This window comes from Pseudoliparis swirei, chromosome 4, assembly GCF_029220125.1.
Source record: "Pseudoliparis swirei isolate HS2019 ecotype Mariana Trench chromosome 4, NWPU_hadal_v1, whole genome shotgun sequence".
Taxonomy (NCBI): domain Eukaryota; kingdom Metazoa; phylum Chordata; class Actinopteri; order Perciformes; family Liparidae; genus Pseudoliparis; species Pseudoliparis swirei.
The window spans coordinates 25,704,913-25,723,233 of NC_079391.1; the positions used below are offsets into that span (position 1 = coordinate 25,704,913).

Consider the following 18,321-nt stretch of genomic DNA (forward strand, 5'->3'; position numbering starts at 1 on the left):
GTAATCCCTCGAAACATAATTGATAATGATGTTTCGTTGTATGGGAACATAATTCTTAGGAGACCATGCTGTCCAATTGTTATGATTAATTTCGGCATCACAACAAAGCCTACTAATGTAGAAATGTAACTTGCTTCAGCCTTTTCCGACTTATATATGCAAAGTTGTGTCATTATGTAGACCTGCAAACATGCACATACACAAAGTGCAAATCATTGCCTTCCTTATCGCCTCCAGAGGTCAGGGTGAGGCTGTGTGTGCCTGAGTAACTGGGTGGGTGAGCACATCTGTGTCTATCTATCTCATTGTGCTGCAGCAAACTGCACATATTGTTGGTGCCCTCTTGTGCTTCATGCTCAAGGCCCTCTCGTGGTTGCCTTGACTCCCGTTCTCTCATTATACCTTTTGGACCTGTTTTACTGCCACTGCCTGCCTGCTTATTGCTCACACTACTGTATGTATAGCACCCAGGATGGTACAGAAATGGATTATATTCACTTAAAGTATACAATCTGTTCTTGACAAGAAAATAAGATTAAATGGAATATATTTATTTAAGGGAAACCACTTCATTGTTTGATTTTTGCTTTCTGGTATGTCAATTAAATCAATAATATCTGACAACTACTGATACATTTGATTTGAAGACACCTCTGACTATATTCAGACACAAAATCAAGAATTCTATAAATTCAGAGATTTTCCAATGTATAAGGGACAGAAGCAATATGTTTTATACTTGTTAATATAGTTCAGTTGATATTATTTGTATATGTATTTTACACATACCCTTGTTAGTATCTCCAAGGAACAGCTGTTGCAGTATCTACAGCAAGATGGTAATGGCGTACAGGTAAAGCATAAAGCATATGTAAGAGTTAATGTCCAGAAAGCTTCCAACAGTGCTTTTGTCCACGATCGATCCAGACCGAGGCAAACGCTAGATTAACATCTTTTAATGGCTGTTCGGGAACCTGATGAAGTGAGGGATCGATAGACTGGAAAGTGGCCCCTCGCTCCTCCTAGGATTAGAGAGGGCCCCAGTCCCATCTAACACAATGCAAATGGAGAAGGCGGGGTTAAAGAGTCCGCCGACCCAAACAGACCTTGACTAAATCCCAGACACAACATCAGCCGACCCAAACCTGCAGCCACAGGCAGCTTCAAACAGGCGGCGGCCGCAGAGATGACAGGAAGTTGCTTTCCTCCAGAGGTGACATATCGGGGGCCCAGTGCGTTTACGTTTTCACCAGCACGTCTGGGGCTCTGCTCGCTGCTGGCCCCTCAGTGTCAAAGAAATTATTCACCCTCTCAGTCTGTTCATGAAGAAATTCCCAGTGATGTGCGTTCCTTGTGGGCTTTGTCAGGAGCAGCTTGGGAATGAATAACAGACAGGATTAGAGGCAAGAGAGAAACTCGTTGTTTCTCCCCTTTTATCTGAGCTTATGTGTGGAACAGACTATAAATATGAATGGAAGTCTGAACCTGCTCCACACAGACATGTTTTAGTCATTGTAACTCAAAAACAGTTTATTTAATTTCATGATCTAAAATAATGATTGCTGTGTAAAGATATCACCGTTTTAATTTTAATGTGGCGGATTATGTCTCGAAGGTAAAAATATTTGTAGGAAATGCTTACAATAACCCAAATTAGGCCTGGTAAGACACTGGGATTCAGCCTTGTATGAGATGTGGAACATGATTGGGGACAGCCACACAAGTTTGTTCCAGGATTCTGGGATAAAGACCGGTTCAGAGCTACTGCTCCAGTTTGTTGTATTCAGGGGGGCAAAATAGGCCAAGACTTCAATAAGTAAATATGGCATTAGCAGGCAGTGAAGCATGATTCACTGCAGCACTACTCTCTCTGAAATCTGAAGACAACAAACTTTGGAAGTGAAATACGTTCAAGAGAAAAACCAGCGCCGGGAAGAACAATATCCAGGGCACCTTAAACTGAGGAATGGTGATTGAAACATTTCTATTTGTATACAATCCTGTAAAGTTCATTATTGAGTGAACCCAGAATGCAGCACACAGCCTCTGAGAGCAGGTAAAAAGGTTTATTGACTTCTTGTGCATTCTAATAATTCCCATACTGCAATATTATTTTGTATACAAGGACAATATTTAGTATGTCCCCGTGTCTAATGCAGTAATGGCAATAACCAGAATGTTCTACTACATCCGGACGCAATTTTGCAGTATGCAGGGAGAGCATTCTTTCCTGGCTATTCTGTCCCATAATCGACGGCGTGGCAGATATATTAGCAAGAGGATCAAACTTAAAGGGGTGATGATTGTCACAATAAAATGCTACTTCATGACTTAGGGTGTAATTTGTGAGGTCAGCTGCAGTACGCAGTAAGAGAGAAGAGAAAAATGTTTTCAGAGATAAGGATAGATGAGGGGCGAGTTTTGAGAGCAAGAAGCTGCATTTGTCAGCTAAGAGGGAGCAGAGAGGCAGGAGACTGGGAATCCAGCTGCAAGAGTTTGATCTGAGAACAACACTCCATAATACCAGACAATACTTGTGATGTCTGCAGCTATCAACCTAGTAGATGGAAAGTTCTGGCAAGGACTTGAGGGAAAGCCAAGCTTGATATATTGCAGCAGTTGATTAGATGATGAGCCTGAGGTGTGCCAGCTGATGGAGCCGAGGAGCAGGAGTAGCCATGCCCACATATGATACACAGGAGACAAGTAGTGGCAGAAAACACACAGAAAAACATAAGAAAGAGGCCATGAGAAATCCATAGGAAAATAGGAACCAGAAGGGCAGCGTACATTTACCGATGCTTAAATTACCTTAGAACTCTAACAAACTAAAAGTGAGAAATTCAGAGAATTCTTTAATAAAAGAAAAGTTAGAGTGTGTGTATGTGCATATGTGTTTGTGTGGGGGGGTACTTATCATAAAAATGATCAATTAATCTAAAGAAATGCATTCAAGAAAGTACAAGGACATTTGAAATAATCTACTTGTATCTCAGCCAGCCCAACTCCATGAACTGATTGTTGAAAATAATGCATGCGTTTCATTTTACGCCACCTGGTCTTATCCAATTTTCTGTAAATGTAACCAGGGGTGTTACGGACCCAGATGCAGTACGACAGTATTCCAGAATAGTTACGATTCATTTTATTCCAGGAAGATTCAACGAAATACAAACAGTCTCTAGACCTGCAGTCAAACATGATGGGGAAAATCTGAGGCAGCTCTGTGATTAGGTGAGTTCAGCAGGTGAAAATGATGGAGCTGACGAGGTGGGTGTGACTAACAGGTGCACTGAGCTCTGATTAGGTGAGTGCAGCAGAGTGGGCAGGTGAGAGTGATAGAGCTGTTGAGGTAATACAGAACGGACTGACAGCTGAACTGTGACAGTAAACATAAATAAAGGTATTTGCTAGAGCTATGACTTGGTTCTTCTCCACGGTGCCACTCCACCACCCTTTTACAAATAGGTCAACAAGGAAGAATGTTGGTCGTGTGCAACATACAAATCTTGCTTTCTCACATTATCCGCCATTTTCATTCTGTATATTAATTGTTGTATTTAATACAACAAAAAGACCACGCTACTACCACCAGCATCAGCAATGACCACAATAATCATATTTATGATGGTGAAGAAGAATGTAGCGCAAAGTTCTTCACACACAGGAGAATGAAGAAACACTTGGAGTTTAGTGAGCTGGGTTGAGAATCCCTATCAATATTGGAAAATAGCATATTTACAAACATGGTTCAGGCTTGTAATTCAATTCAATTCAATTCAGTTTATTTGTATAGCCCAATTTCACAAATTACAAATTTGTCTCGGAGTGCTTTACAATCTGTACACATAGACATCCCTGCCCCAGAACCTCGCATCGGATCAGGAAAAACTCCCAAATAACCCTTCAGGGGGGAAAAAAGGGAAGAAATCTTCAGGAGAGCAACAGAGGAGGATCCCTCTCCAGGATGGACAGGTGCAATAGATGTAATGTGTACAGAAGGACAGATTTAGAGTTAAAAAATACATTCAATGAATATGACAGAGTGTATGAATAGTTCATAGTAGGCATATTCCACGATGGAGACCTCCACGATCCATCAGGCAGATGGCGGTGGGGAGGAGGAGTGGGCGGAGTCTCAACAGTGATGAAAGGGAGTCCACACAAACATGTCAACAGCCAAATAAGTTAATTTAATTAAGCTTGATGGGATGGTCTAAATTACGTGTGGATGAATGTCAATCTGTAACCCACACACATTTACATCAGCTTTCCTGTGTATTCACTGACTGTGGTGCTGCTCCACTATTCACCAGTTCATTTCCCACATAGTAAAACTGAAAGTGAGCTTGAACCCACTTCAGTGAATGTTAGGTTTATGTTTTTGGTTTGTTTTATGTTTACTAATATATCAGTTGATATATATATATATATATATATATATATATATATATATATATATTTAGTAGTTCATATTTCTCTCCCTATGAAATGAGACATGAACCTGTGTACATGTGGCCATGTCTGTGTTCTCTGGGATTGTAAATGTCTTAGTAGTGTGCTTTTGTTTTGTTGAAAGGGTTTTTATTTCCATATGAATAAAGTATCTGTGCGATGATGTATTATCTGATTGTGGAGGAGTTATATTGAAAGGACAGTGCTCAGTGATTGCTTCACTAGGGGCTCAAGGGACCTCAAGGGGTGACCCTGTTGTTATTTCACAGACATTTGAATCAATTAGAATTGAATCCAGTGAGTGCACATACACATCTTTCTGCTATGGGCCCCCTATTAGTCATATCAAATTGGAGGCCTTGAGTCTTTCTGAAAGAGATCACTGACATGGAAACATCTGAGAAGGCTTCTCATAGAGCTAGCATCGCAACACTCTTCAGGGAAATGTTTACAGAAGGGAAGCTGTCTCTCTCTGTGCAGGGAGGAGCCGTTTTGTAGGATCTGCCACGAATGCAGCGCTTCAGGGGAGCTGCTGTCCCCCTGCCAGTGCTGCGGTAGCCTGGCCATGGTGCACCGGGCCTGTCTGGAGCACTGGCTCACCGCCTCCAACAGCAGCCACTGTGAACTCTGCCGCCACCAGTTTGCATTCTAGCGCCTGCCAAAGCCCCTTACTGAGGTCGGCCCTTTTCTGACCATGCAGCTCATAAACAATGAAAAGGATGTATTTGTCATATTTAGAAAACGGTCTATGACGTCTTTGAGCTTTCTTCCTTCGCCCATGTACAATGAGCAATGTGTCAAAACCCACCCATGATGAATAAAAGAGGCTCGACACACAGCCGGGATGATGTAAAATTATAAACTGTACCTGTTCATATTGTTTTCATAAATTGTCGTTATTTAAGATGATCAAACGTTCCGCTTTTCATCGTTAGTAAGCCGTTAAGAGAAGATCTAACCACATTTCACCTTGATGACATTTCATCTTGGTGTTACCTTTTATTATTTATTTTTGTTTGTATGTATATATATACATATATATATATATGTATATATATATTATTTTTTATTTCAATTACTATAACTGTAACACTATGTGTATAAGTGCAAACAGCAACTTGCTGTTCTTAAATTATATCAAATATACACGTGTATATATATAGATACCTATATAAATATACTGTGTATATATACACTACCGTTCAAACGTTTGGGGTCATCCAGACAATTTCGTGTCTTCCATGAAAACTCACTTTTATTTTTCAAATGAATTGAAAATTGAATAGAAAATATAGTCAAGACATTGACAAGGTTAGAAATAATGATTCATATTTGAAGTATTAATTTTGTTCTTCAAACTTCAAGCTCAAAGGAAGGCCAGTTGTATAGCTTATATCACCAGCATAACTGTTTTCAGCTGTGCTAACATAATTGCACAAGGGTTTTCTAATCAGATATTAGTCTTCTAAGGCGATTAGCAAACAATTCAATTCAATTCAGTTTATTTGTATAGCCCAATTTCACAAATTACAAATTTGTCTCGGAGTGCTTTACAATCTGTACACATAGACATCCCTGCCCCAAAACCTCACATCGGACCAGGAAAAACTCCCAAATAACCCTTCAGGGGGAAAAAAAGGGACATGTCAGTACACACTGTAGTGGTCGTTGATGGAAATGGGCCTCTATACACCTATGGAGATATTTCATTAGAAACCAGGCGTTTCCACCTAGAATAGTCATTTACCACATTAACAATGTATTTTTGATTAATGTTATCTTTATTGAAAAAACAGTGCTTCTCTTTGAAAAATAAAGACATTTCCAAGTGACCCCAAACTTTTGAACGATAGTGTATATATATATATATATACACTTTTATTAATCCCCAAGGGGAAATTAGTTCTCTGCATTTAACCCATCCTTAGTTATTAAGGAGCAGTGGGCTGCAGTGATGCGCCCGGTAAGCAACTGGGGGTTCAGTGCCTTGCTCAAGGACACTTCGACTTGCAACTAATGTGGAGAGCGGGGATCGAACCGACAACCTTGGGGTTGCAGGACGGCCCTCTTACCCCACTGAGCTACATATATATGGAAACTAAACCATGTCACTGTTGTGTTATATTTTTGTTTTGACGGCTGTGAATAATTTGTGTGATATGTAAATATAGTTATTATTTTTGTATTATGGTATGCAAGTCTGAATATTATTTATAAAAGCATCGCTGAATATGTTTGGAAGCTTTAATATCCGCCCGAGGCAACTCGTTGTTTCAAATCCCTGACACCAAACAGTTCACTGGACACGAGATGTGACATTAAGAATAGCTTTTTAAATGTCTTATACTTTTGTGTTTACTCGTGGTGCAATCAGAAGCACCAGCGATGAGGAGGACATCAGCTTTTTTGCTCGACAGAGATCGAATCCAGGTCGTTGCGATCTTTCATAAAAATACGTTCCTACATGTGTTTCGTCATGTGTGATGTGGTGCTTACTTGCACAACTGTAAATAGATGTGACATGTGGCTTCAAGAGCTCCAACAATATGTTCTACATTGTTTTGTAGATAGAACATTACTAGTATTCCATTCTTCCTGTTGCTCAGTGTTCGCAATGTTTCAAATTTATTTTCACAGTACCATCGTCATTGTATACTCGTCACGAAAGTCAATTAGTTGTTGTCAAAATGCGTCGGTATTGTGTGGTTGTTGCGTTGCGAACAAGCATCGCTAAACATGTTTCAAAGTGGACATATCCGCTCAAGGTAACCAGTTGTTCCAGATCCCTTCGACCAAACTGTTCCCATGAAAACATAAGAAATGTGACTTAATGGATCAATATATAAATTACTTGACTTGAAACTAAAATCTGGTGGCACAGTGCACAGACTACGCGTCTTTGAGTGCAGTCTCCTTTTGCGTAAAAGAGATCGAAACCAGGTCGGGCGATATTTTTATTTTTTCGAAAATGTATTTCTTCATACGTGGCTGTGATGCACTGCTCACTTATACAATCGTAATCGCCGAAATGGATATGAACGGTGGCTTGAAGATCTCCAGCAATATGTTTGTGAATGTGTGACGAATCTGGTGAGCGAGACAGAGCCCCGCTGCAGATGTTAAGAGAACACAACGCACGCACGCGTAGGGAAACCAGTAGGTTTGAAAACCAGTAGTGGTGTAACACCGGCAAGTTTCCTTTCGCGTTATAACTCCGACTGACATTATTCCACCATGGGATCCAGAGCCTCCACGTTACTCCGAGATGAGGAAATCGAAGAAATTAAGAAGGAGACCGGCTTCTCGAACCCACAATCCCTGGCTTAGGAGGCCAGTGCCTTATCCATTAGGCCACTGGGGCTTCATGTTCATTGAAAGTGAGGCCATGTTTGCATTATCGACCTATGTTACAAAATTCTACAGTGTATACTGACATAATTAAAGAAAATAACCCATGTCACTGTAAAGCGCCATTACATTTCTTTTAGCAGAGGATGGTTTCGATCCATCGACCTCTGGGTTATGGGCCCAGCACGCTTCCGCTGCGCCACTCTGCTGTAAATCACCCCAGACGGGACTCAAACCCACAATCCCTGGTTTAGGAGGCCAGTGCCTTATCCATTAGTCCAATGGTGCTTCATTTTTCTTGAAAGTGAGGCCATGTTTGCATTATCGACCTATGTTACAAAATTCTACAGTGTATACTGACATAATTAAAGAAAATAACCCATGTCACTGTAAAGCGCCATTAAATTTCTTTTAGCAGAGGATGGTTTCGATCCATCGACCTCTGGGTTATGGGCCCAGCACGCTTCCGCTGCGCCACTCTGCTGTAAATCACCCCAGATGGGACTCGAAACCACAATCCCTGGCTTAGGAGGCCAGTGCCTTATCCATTAGGCGGCTGTAGCTCAGTGGGGTAAGAGGGCCGTCCTGCAACCCCAAGGTTGTCGGTTCGATCCCCGCTCTCCCCATTAGTTGCAAGTCGAAGTGTCCTTGAGCAAGGCACTGAACCCCCAGTTGCTTACCGGGCGCATCACTGCAGCCCACTGCTCCTTAATAACTCCATAAGGATTTCCAGAAGATCCCGGAGTTGGCCATCAATCCGCTGGGAGACAGAATCATCAACGCGTTCTTCCCTGTGGGAGAGGACCAGGTGAACTTCCGGGGCTTCATGCAGACTCTGGCTCACTTCAGACCGATCGAGGACAACGAGAAGAGCAAAAACGCCGCCGTCAGCGAGCCGCTCAACAGCAGGACCAACAAGCTGCTCTTTGCTTTCCGTCTGTATGACCTGGACAGAGATGACAAAATCTCCCGGGACGAGCTGCTGCAGGTCCTGCGGATGATGGTCGGCGTAAACATTTCAGACGATCAGCTCGGCAGCATCGCCGACCGGACCATACAAGAGGCGGACACGAATGGAGATAACTCCATTTCCTTCACTGAATTCATCAAGGTCTTGGAAAAGGTTGACGTGGAGCAGAAAATGAGCATCCGGTTCCTACACTAAGTATCTTTAAAAAAATATATTATTATTAGTCATCATTTCTTTGAGTTGAGCTTCAACATGTCAGTTGATTTCAGAACACGACCCCGTCCAGCCTGCCGGCTGCTGTGGCCCGCACGCCGAGAACACGCCGCCAGACCGGGCGCTGCGTAGATAACGTCAGTTTCTGCCGCTGCTCCCAAAACAAAAGGGGGAAGCCGCGTGCCTCGGGTTGTTTTTTTGCACCGTCACTATGAATTTGTTCTCCTCCGCAATGGGACGTTATTTATTTGAAAATTTTTAGGGGGTCACAGTCGCCGCCGCCGTTGTTCCACTTTTCTCGTGAAAATGTGGTTTTCCAGCCTCGGTACATGAAAGCGTTTTGCTTTTACCGTAAGTACGTCTATTTTATGTTCACTCGTGCCGTCTGATGGAGAGATGGCACATGATGTGTCCTTGTCGATGTGAATATGCAATGGCTCAAGGCAAAATTTGTGAGGTGTTTTGATTCCACTTAAAAAAACAGTGTTTCTCACGCCAACCGGATCTCACGACGGAAAAAGTCGGACCCGTCGGCTCTAAGTTTGTCTCTTGGAGCAAAGCCGGACCTGCTCTACAGATTTTTGTTTCACTCACTGAAGTGCCATGGCTTTGGTTCCCCCTTTGTAAGTTATTGTCTCAACCGTGTACCAGAACCTCTCTCTGTGTTTGTGTGTTTTTATTTTCCAAAGGAGCTAATGTAGCTACTGCCAATATGTTGTAATTACCCGTTTCATTTGTTGGCCTTGAACCAAAGTGAGTTTCAAAGCCAATCGCGCCAACACGTGTATATTGTGATATTTAAAGAACTCCTTATTCAGTTACAACAACAAAACTGGCGGTAAGAATGAAGATTTCACCAAAAAAATGCTGCCGTTTCTTTGGCCCGTGGGCGTGTGCGTCTTCTCTCGCACACGTTCTTGCTCATTTGCGAAATGGTATTGCTAGTATTTAGCTGCCACCGTGGCCTGCTTTCCAGATTTAGTCTTGTCGCCCTGGCGAACGGCGCCAGGCCCTGTGATGGAAATTGTGCTGTCGATTTGTTAGTTCGTAGACTTAGAATGGGTAAACTTGTGATTTTGGGGTGGCTGTAGCTCAGTGGGGTAAGAGGGCCGTCCTGCAACCCCAAGATTGTCGGTTCGATCCCCGCTCTCCCCATTAGTTGCAAGTCGAAGTGTCATTGAGCAAGGCACTGAACCCCCAGTTGCTTCCCGGCACATCACTGCAGCCCACTGCTCGTAACTAAGGATGGGTTAAATGCAGAAAACTAATTTATTTATATATATACAGTCAGGACCATAAATATTTGGACATTGACACAATTTTCATCCTTTTGGCTCTGTACACCACCACAATGGATTTTGAATGAAACAATCCCGATGTGCTTTAAGTGCAGACTTTCAGCTTTAATTTGAGGGTCTTTACATCGCAGATGGACAATGACCCGAAGCATACTGCGATAGCAACCAAAGAGCTTTTTAAGGCAAAGAAGTGGAATGTTCTGCGATGGCCAAGTCAATCACCTGACCTGAGTCCAATGGAGCTGCATTTCACTTGCTGAAGACCAAACTGATGGAAAAATGCCCCATGAATCATCAGGAAGTGAAGACAGTGGCAGTAGAGGCCTGGCAGAGCATCACCAGGGATGAAACCGAGTGCCTGGTGATGTCTCTGGGTTCCAGACTTCAGGCTGTCATTGACTGCAAAGGATTTCCAACCAAGTATTAACATTGACAATTACAATGATGATTATGTTAGTTTGTCCAATTACTTTTGATCCCTCAAAAAGGAGGGTCCACATATAAAATGTATTGTAATTCCGACACCATTCACCTGATGTGGATTTAAAGACCCTCAAATTAAAACTGAAAGTTCAGGATGAATTTTCATCTCTCAATCACACGTTACTAACTCTGCTTTCTCCCCGGAGTCCTTTTGACTTCACGTCTCATGGGGTCATCGGACCCTATGAGACGGCATAGATCCTATCTGCCTGATGGATCATCGAGGTCTGGGTCGTGGAATTCCTGCTCCTGACTACGCCACTGTCCTGTTGAGACTCCGCCCACTGTTGAGACTCCGCCCACTCCTCCTCCCCACCGCCATCTGCCTGATGGATCGTGGAGGTCTCCATCGTGGAATATGTCTACTATGAACTATTCATACACTGTCACATTCATTGAATGTATTTAAACTCTAAATCTGTCCTTCTGTACACATTACATCTATTGCACCTGTCCATCCTGGAGAGGGATCCTCCTCTGTTGCTCTCCTGAAGGTTTCTTCCCTTTTTTCCCCCTGAAGGGTTATTTGGGAGTTTTTCCTGGTCCGATGCGACGTTTTGGGGCAGGGATGTCTATGTGTACAGATTGTAAAGCATTCTGAGACAAATTTGTAATTTGTGAAATTGGGCTATACAAATAAACTGAATTGAAAAGTCTGCACTTAAAGCACATCGTGACTGTTTCATTCAAGTCTACACAGAAGCTCGCTGTGCATCAACCACTTCACGTTTCCAACCAGTTTTCCCTGCTCAGCGACACACCCGCTGAGGAACACACCCTGGTTATCGGGAGCTCGATTGTCAGGAACGTGAAAATAGCGAAGCCGCGGACCACAGTCGTGTGCCTCCCGGGGGCCAGAGCGGGCGACGTGGAGTCTTGTTTGAAACTGCTGGCTAAGGACAAGCGGAGATACAGTCAGATTGTAATACACGCCGGTGGTAATGACGCCCGAGCCCGCCGCTCGGAAGTCACTAAAATTAATGTGGAATCCGTGTGTGCTTATGCCAAGACGTTGTCGGACACCGTCGTTTTCTCTGGCCCTCTCCCAAATTTGCAGACAGACGAATTGTATAGCCGAATGTCGTCTTTCAACCGTTGGCTGTCGAGGTGGTGCCCAGCGAATAATGTGGGCTACGTAGACAACTGGAAGACTTTCTGGGGAAAGCCTGATCTGATGAGGAGAGACGGCATCCATCCCACGTTGGACGGAGCGCGTCTCGTTTCTCCAAACATAACCAAGTTGATCAACAGACAGCCATATCTGTGACAACGCAGGGTTAATGTCATAAAGCAGAAACAGAGTAGCCCCACGCCCCTGTCATCCCTGTCACCCAATGTCCCCCATAGCACATCCCTCCCCGGGGCATCCGCCCCCTCACCCAGTCCCTCCCAGAGCTCCATAGAGACTGTGTCTGTCCCACGGCCACTTAAACTTAAATTAATTCTATCAAAAGAAAGCAGAAGAGGAGTCGTACACAATAACCTTATTCAAGTTAACACCATTATTTCAGCAGTGCAACAAAACAGGACTATTAAATGTGGTCTCCTAAATATTAGATCTCTGTCATCTAAAGCTGTGTTACTAAATGATTTAATATCAGATAATCACATTGATTTATGTTGTCTAACTGAAACCTGGCTGAGCCATGAAGAATATGTCTGCCGAAATGAATCGACTCCTCCAAGTCATATTAATACTCACATTCCTCGAGGCACCGGTCGAGGAGGTGGAGTAGCAGCCATCTTTGAATCGAGCCTATTAATTAATCCTAAACCTAAATTACACGACACCTCATTTGAAAGCCTTGTTCTTAGTCTTTCACATCCAACCTGGAAAACACTACAGCCAATTCTATTTGTGATTCTGTACCGGCCACCAGGTCCATATTCAGAGTTTATATCTGAATTCTCAGAATTTATATCAAGTTTGGTTCTTAAAACTGATAAAGTTATTATTGTAGGAGATTTTAATATCCATGTGGATGTTGATAATGATTGCCTAGGTGCTGCATTCATCTCATTGTTGGACTCGATTGGCTTCTGCCAGAGAGTACAGAAACCCACTCACAGCTTTGGCCACACGCTTGATCTTGTTCTTACCTATGGCGTTGACATTGAGCATTTGAAGGTCTTCCCACAGAAACCTCTTCTGTCAGACCACAACCTCATAACTTTTGAATTTATACTACCGGAGTGTACTCCGTGAGTCAAAAGTTTCTACACCAGATGTCTAACTGACAGTGCTGTAGCTAAATTTAAAGAAGCGATTCCTTCTGCATTTGATTCAATACCACGTCTCAATATAACAGAGGACTCCTGGTCTAACTTTAGTCCGTCCCAGATTGATCATCTTGTTGACAGTGCCACAGGCTCTCTGAGAATGACACTGGACTCGATAGCCCCTCTGAAGAAGAAGACAGTGAGGAAGAGGAGGTTTGCTCCCTGGACCCTCAGACCCGCAAACTAAAGCAAACATCACGAAAGCTTGAAAGCATATGGCGTTCAACTAATCTGGAAGAATCCCGCTTAGTTTGGCGAGATAGTCTTAAAACTTATAAGAAGGCCCTCCGTAATGCCAGAGCAGCCTATTACTCATCAGTAATAGAGAAAAATAAGAACAACCCCAGGTTTCTCTTCAGCACTGTAGCCAGGCTGACAGAGAGTCACAGCTCTGTGGAGCCGAGTATTCCTATAGACCTCAGTGGTAATGACTTCATGAACTTCTTTAATGAAAAGATTTTAACTATTAGGGACAAGATTAATAATCTCTTGCCCTTAACCAGTGCCAATCTGTCCTCAAGTGGAATGGCCTTGGAAACCGCTGTATGCCCTAGTGTATATTTGGAGGGCTTTTCTCCCATCAACCGTGACCAATTATCTTCAACGGTTTCTACTTCGAACACGCCTACCTGTCTCTTGGACCCCATCCCGACAAGGCTGCTTAAAGACGTTTTGCCTTTAATTGGCAGCTCTCTATTAGATATTATCAATGTGTCTCTGCTAACAGGCCACGTACCACACTCCTTCAAAGTGGCTGTTATTAAACCTCTCCTGAAGAAGCCCACTCTGGATCCAGAGGTGTTGGCTAACTACAGACCGATCTCTAACCTCCCTTTCCTCTCCAAGATCCTTGAGAAAGTGGTCGCAAATCAGTTGTGCGACTTTCTACATCATCATAGTTTATTTGAGAAATTTCAATCAGGATTTAGAAAACACCACAGCACCGAGACGGCACTGGTGAAAATTACAAATGACCTCTTAATGGCAGCAGATAAAGGACTCCTCTCTGTCCTGGTCTTGTTAGACCTTAGTGCTGCATTCGACACCATTGACCATGACATCCTATTACAGAGACTGGAGCAGTCGATTGGCATTTCAGGCACGGCACTAATTTGGTTTAAATCCTATTTATCAGATCGATCTCAGTTTGTATTTGTAAACGATGACGCCTCGATAACCACCAACGTTAATCACGGAGTTCCACAAGGTTCTGTGCTTGGACCAATTTTATTTACCTTATACATGCTTCCTTTGGGCAATATTATCAGGAAACACTCCATAAACTTTCATTGTTATGCAGATGATACTCAACTATATCTATCGATAAAACCAGAGGAGAGCAACCAACTCTGTAAAATTCAAGCATGTCTTAAAGACATAAAAACATGGATGACCTGCAACTTCTTGATGTTAAACTCAGACAAAACCGAAGTAATTTTAATCGGCCCTGAGCACCTCAGAGATCAATTATCTGGTGATGTGGTTTCTATAGACGCCATTGCCCTGGCATCCAACACCACTGTAAAGAATCTTGGCGTTATCTTTGATCGGGACTTGTCCTTTAACTCCCACGTAAAGCAAATCTCATGGACTGCATTCTTTCATCTACGTAATATTTCAAAAATCAGGCATATCTTGTCTCAAAAAGATGCAGAAAAATTGGTTCACGCGTTCCTTACTTCGAGACTGGATTACTGCAACTCCTTATTATCAGGCTGCTCTAATAAGTCTATTAGGTCCCTCCAGTTGATCCAGAATGCTGCAGCTCGTGTTCTCACTAAAAGTAAGAAAAGAGATCACATCACTCCTGCACTAGCTGCTCTGCACTGGCTACCCATAAAATCAAGAATCACTTTTAAAATTCTTCTCTTAACCTACAAAGCCTTGATTGGTGATGCACCATCATATCTTAAGGAGCTTGTTGTACCATATTGCCCCACTAGAGAGCTACGCTCACTAAATGCGGGACTACTTGTAGTTCCTAGAGTCTTAAAAAGTAGAATGGGAGCCAGAGCCTTTAGTTATCAAGCTCCTCTTCTATGCAACCAGCTTCCACCTTCAGTCCGAGAGGCAGACACAGTCACCTCATTTAAGAGTCGACTTAAGACTTTCCTCTTTGACAGAGCTTATAGTTAGGGCTGAATCAGGTTTGCCCTGGTCCAGCCCCTTGATATGCTGCTATAGGCTTATAGCTGCCGGGGGACGTTTTAGGATGCACTGAGTACCTATCTCCTCTTTTTTCTCTCCTTAAGGATGAATTTTCATCTCTCAATCACACGTTACTAACTCTGCTTTCTCCCGGAGTCCTTCTGACTTCACGTCTCATGGGGTCATCGGACCCTATGAGACGACATAGATCCTATCTGCCTGATGGATCATCGAGGTCTGGGTCGTGGAATTCCTGCTCCTGACTACACCACTGTCCTGTTGAGACTCCGCCCACTGTTGAGACTCCGCCCACTCCTCCTCTCTACCGCCATCTGCCTGATGGATCGTGGAGGTCTCCATCGTGGAATATACCTACTATGAACTCTTCATACACTCTGTCACATTCATTGAATGTATTTAAACTCTAAATCTGTCCTTCTGTACACATTACATCTATTGCACCTGTCCATCCTGGAGAGGGATCCTCCTCTGTTGCTCTCCTGAAGGTTTCTTCCCTTTTTTTCCCCCTGAAGGGTTATTTGGGAGTTTTTCCTGGTCCGATGCGAGGTTTTGGGGCAGGGATGTCTATGTGTACAGATTGTAAAGCACTCTGAGACAAATTTGTAATTTGTGAAATTGTGCTATACAAATAAACTGAATTGAATTGAATTGAATTCAAAATCCATTGTGGTGGTGTACAGAGCCATAATGATGAAAATGTTGTCAATGTCCAAATATTTATGGTCCTGACTGTATGTATATATATATACAAACTGAGGGATGGTAGTCCTCTGATGTTTCTCAATGAGCCAGCAGAAGTCAGTGGGAGGAGGCCTGCTGCTTTCATGTTGGAGGACCTGCTTGTACCCCTGAAGCCACTTAGCTTGGGAGTCAGATTAGATGGTATTTCCTTCCCTCACTGCTCTGCAGTGCACAGTGCAGGAGAGCGTATAAATATGCCTTGTCGTCTTCCTGCTGCACGTGTGGTCACAGCCAGTAATCTGCTCATGAAGCAGCATGCTCTCAACCAGGTTAAGCGTAAGCCTGCTGTGATGCAATGCTGGACACATGCGCTCTCATGCACAGAAACACACACACCATACTTTACATTACTAATACAGCAGAACGTGTCGGCTGTGAAGGGCGTTAGACGCTTCTCTCTGAGTCCATCTGAACAGCAGGCCTGTTGGTTTGGGCGTTTTGTCATGAAATACATGGGCTTGGCGACTTCACTCCTACCCGCCCTCAAGTAAAGTCCAAGTCTAAACAGGTCAAATAATTTGTTTTGTCTTTAATATTGGTCATCAAACAAAAGCGTTCTCACACTGCAGGTCCCTTGTCATAGCCAATTGTAATTATTGGACTCGGGCTGTCAATATTTCTATCATCTTTGTTATGGACCGGTTTGATATTACTATGCAATTATATCATGATATATAATAATAATGTTTTATCTTTTTTGGGGGTTATGGGTTGTAAAGTAAAATTATTAAAAGCCAAAATGCTTGAATAAATTATACATTTGTCTGATATAACATAATGGAATAGTCATGCAAATGCTATTGACATATGTGAATTGTATAATACGATAGTAATAAAGCATTTCTTTACAAGGTATTTTAGGGATCTTAATTGTGTTTATTACTAGTTTTTTGCAAATGCTAGTTTCTGAAACTAAGGCTCTCAAATAGATACTGTAATTTCCACCCCAGCTGTACCTACATGTCCACATTTGGGTCAAATCGCCCCACCTACAGTGTGCACCATCATGCTCCTGGGTTGTGCTTTAACATGTTTTTCACCAGCTTTTCCCTCTCTTCCTTCTTCCCTTCCAGTGGTTGTGTTCTCCATCCGTGCAGCAGCAGAGGCGGACGGTGTGTGGTGATGCCGTGTGTTTCCTGTTCATCACACCACTGGCCAGCCTGTCAGGATGGCTCTGTGTTCAGGGCGCCTTGGACCTCTACTACACCAACGGCATGGAGGCCTTGGGGCTACTGGTCCTCACACTGGCCCTCTTCACCATATACGTCTTCTGGACCCTGGTACGTTTAGGGTCTACACTTGTCATGGTTCTGCTTATTTTACCCTCTATAACTTTAAATGCAATCAGCCTTGTGTAAAAACATGTTGACGATAGGTCTCTGAAGACGTTTTCTTTGATTTGGTTAACATGAATATGTTGGTTAGCAACTTTAACTTTCTAGTTTGTTAGCTTTGAATTACAAATGAATCACCCAAAAAATGTAAAACTAACTTTGAGTGGAAGTGCTTTTTGGGGGGGGGTCAGCCACTTACAATCTTATATTCTACATGGCATGGTCTTCCTCAGCCAGTGGACCTAATGGCTCATTTCCAATGCATGGTCTAGCTCAGCTCGCTTCAACTTTTAGTACCAGGTCCTTTTTCGATATTGTGACATTGTCAACGTAACTCTTGCTATCAACAACCAAACAAAAGTTGAGCCGCATTGTAAATACAGCATGTATGAAACTTTGATCACATTAGATTTGACCATTAACGATTACCAGCTGCACTAAAACATGCTTATTTGGTTCTCAGGTATCGGTGCGCTACCATATGAATTTGTTCCAGACGTGGAAGACCACCAACAACAGAGTGCGATTGCAGATTCCATTGCCTGCCCACAGCACTCTGACCCAACAGACCCTGCCCATAAAGACCTTCTGCAAAGGCACCAACAAAGAGACTATAGTGTAGACTACAGGCTCTACCAGTCAACTCCTTCAAAAGCTGGAGGATTGTCGCCTTTTGTCACTCTCCGAATCAGAAAGGTCATCTTGGCAAGTGTGGACATTAATATTTATCTGATTTATTGAAGGGACGGTAATGTCTAGGTTCCGGCAAAACATCAGAAGAGACGGCACTTTGCCTGTGAGGAGACAGAGATATTGTGTCTGCAGCTCAAGGGTAGCTACACGCCTGACAGTATTCAACCTTCACACGTTATCAGTATTTACACATACCAAGAGGGGCGCACGGCCAACAGACAGCCCCCACCCGGGGGTAAGAGTGAATTCTCATGAGAAGATAAGTCAAGGAGATCTCAGGGGGGGTGGGATATGCACCTGTGACGAGATCTGTGTATAAAAGATTGAATCGTGTTGT

The 18,321-nt window shown here is 43.1% G+C and overlaps 2 protein-coding genes and 2 non-coding genes across 4 annotated transcripts; 2 read left to right on the plus strand and 2 right to left on the minus strand.

Moving 5' to 3' along the window:
• Nucleotides 1-2,678: 2,678 nt before the first annotated feature.
• Nucleotides 2,679-17,913, plus strand: zgc:158785 (uncharacterized protein LOC791214 homolog). The gene is given in 4 exon segments (XM_056413679.1): nucleotides 2,679-2,706; nucleotides 4,896-5,131; nucleotides 17,031-17,237; nucleotides 17,755-17,913. Coding segments are annotated over 4 exon segments (630 nt in total).
• Nucleotides 7,690-9,198, plus strand: LOC130192565 (calcineurin B homologous protein 1-like). Its single transcript, XM_056412648.1, has 2 exons — nucleotides 7,690-7,776; nucleotides 8,528-9,198. The coding sequence occupies exons 1-2, from the start codon at nucleotides 7,690-7,692 to the stop codon at nucleotides 8,966-8,968; spliced, it is 528 nt and encodes a 175-aa protein (XP_056268623.1). The 3' UTR covers nucleotides 8,969-9,198.
• trnam-cau (transfer RNA methionine (anticodon CAU)) lies at nucleotides 7,941-8,012 on the minus strand. Its single transcript has one exon. It is a non-coding gene; the product is annotated as a tRNA-Met (tRNA).
• On the minus strand, nucleotides 8,216-8,287 carry trnam-cau (transfer RNA methionine (anticodon CAU)). Its single transcript has one exon. It is a non-coding gene; the product is annotated as a tRNA-Met (tRNA).
• Nucleotides 17,914-18,321: the final 408 nt, after the last annotated feature.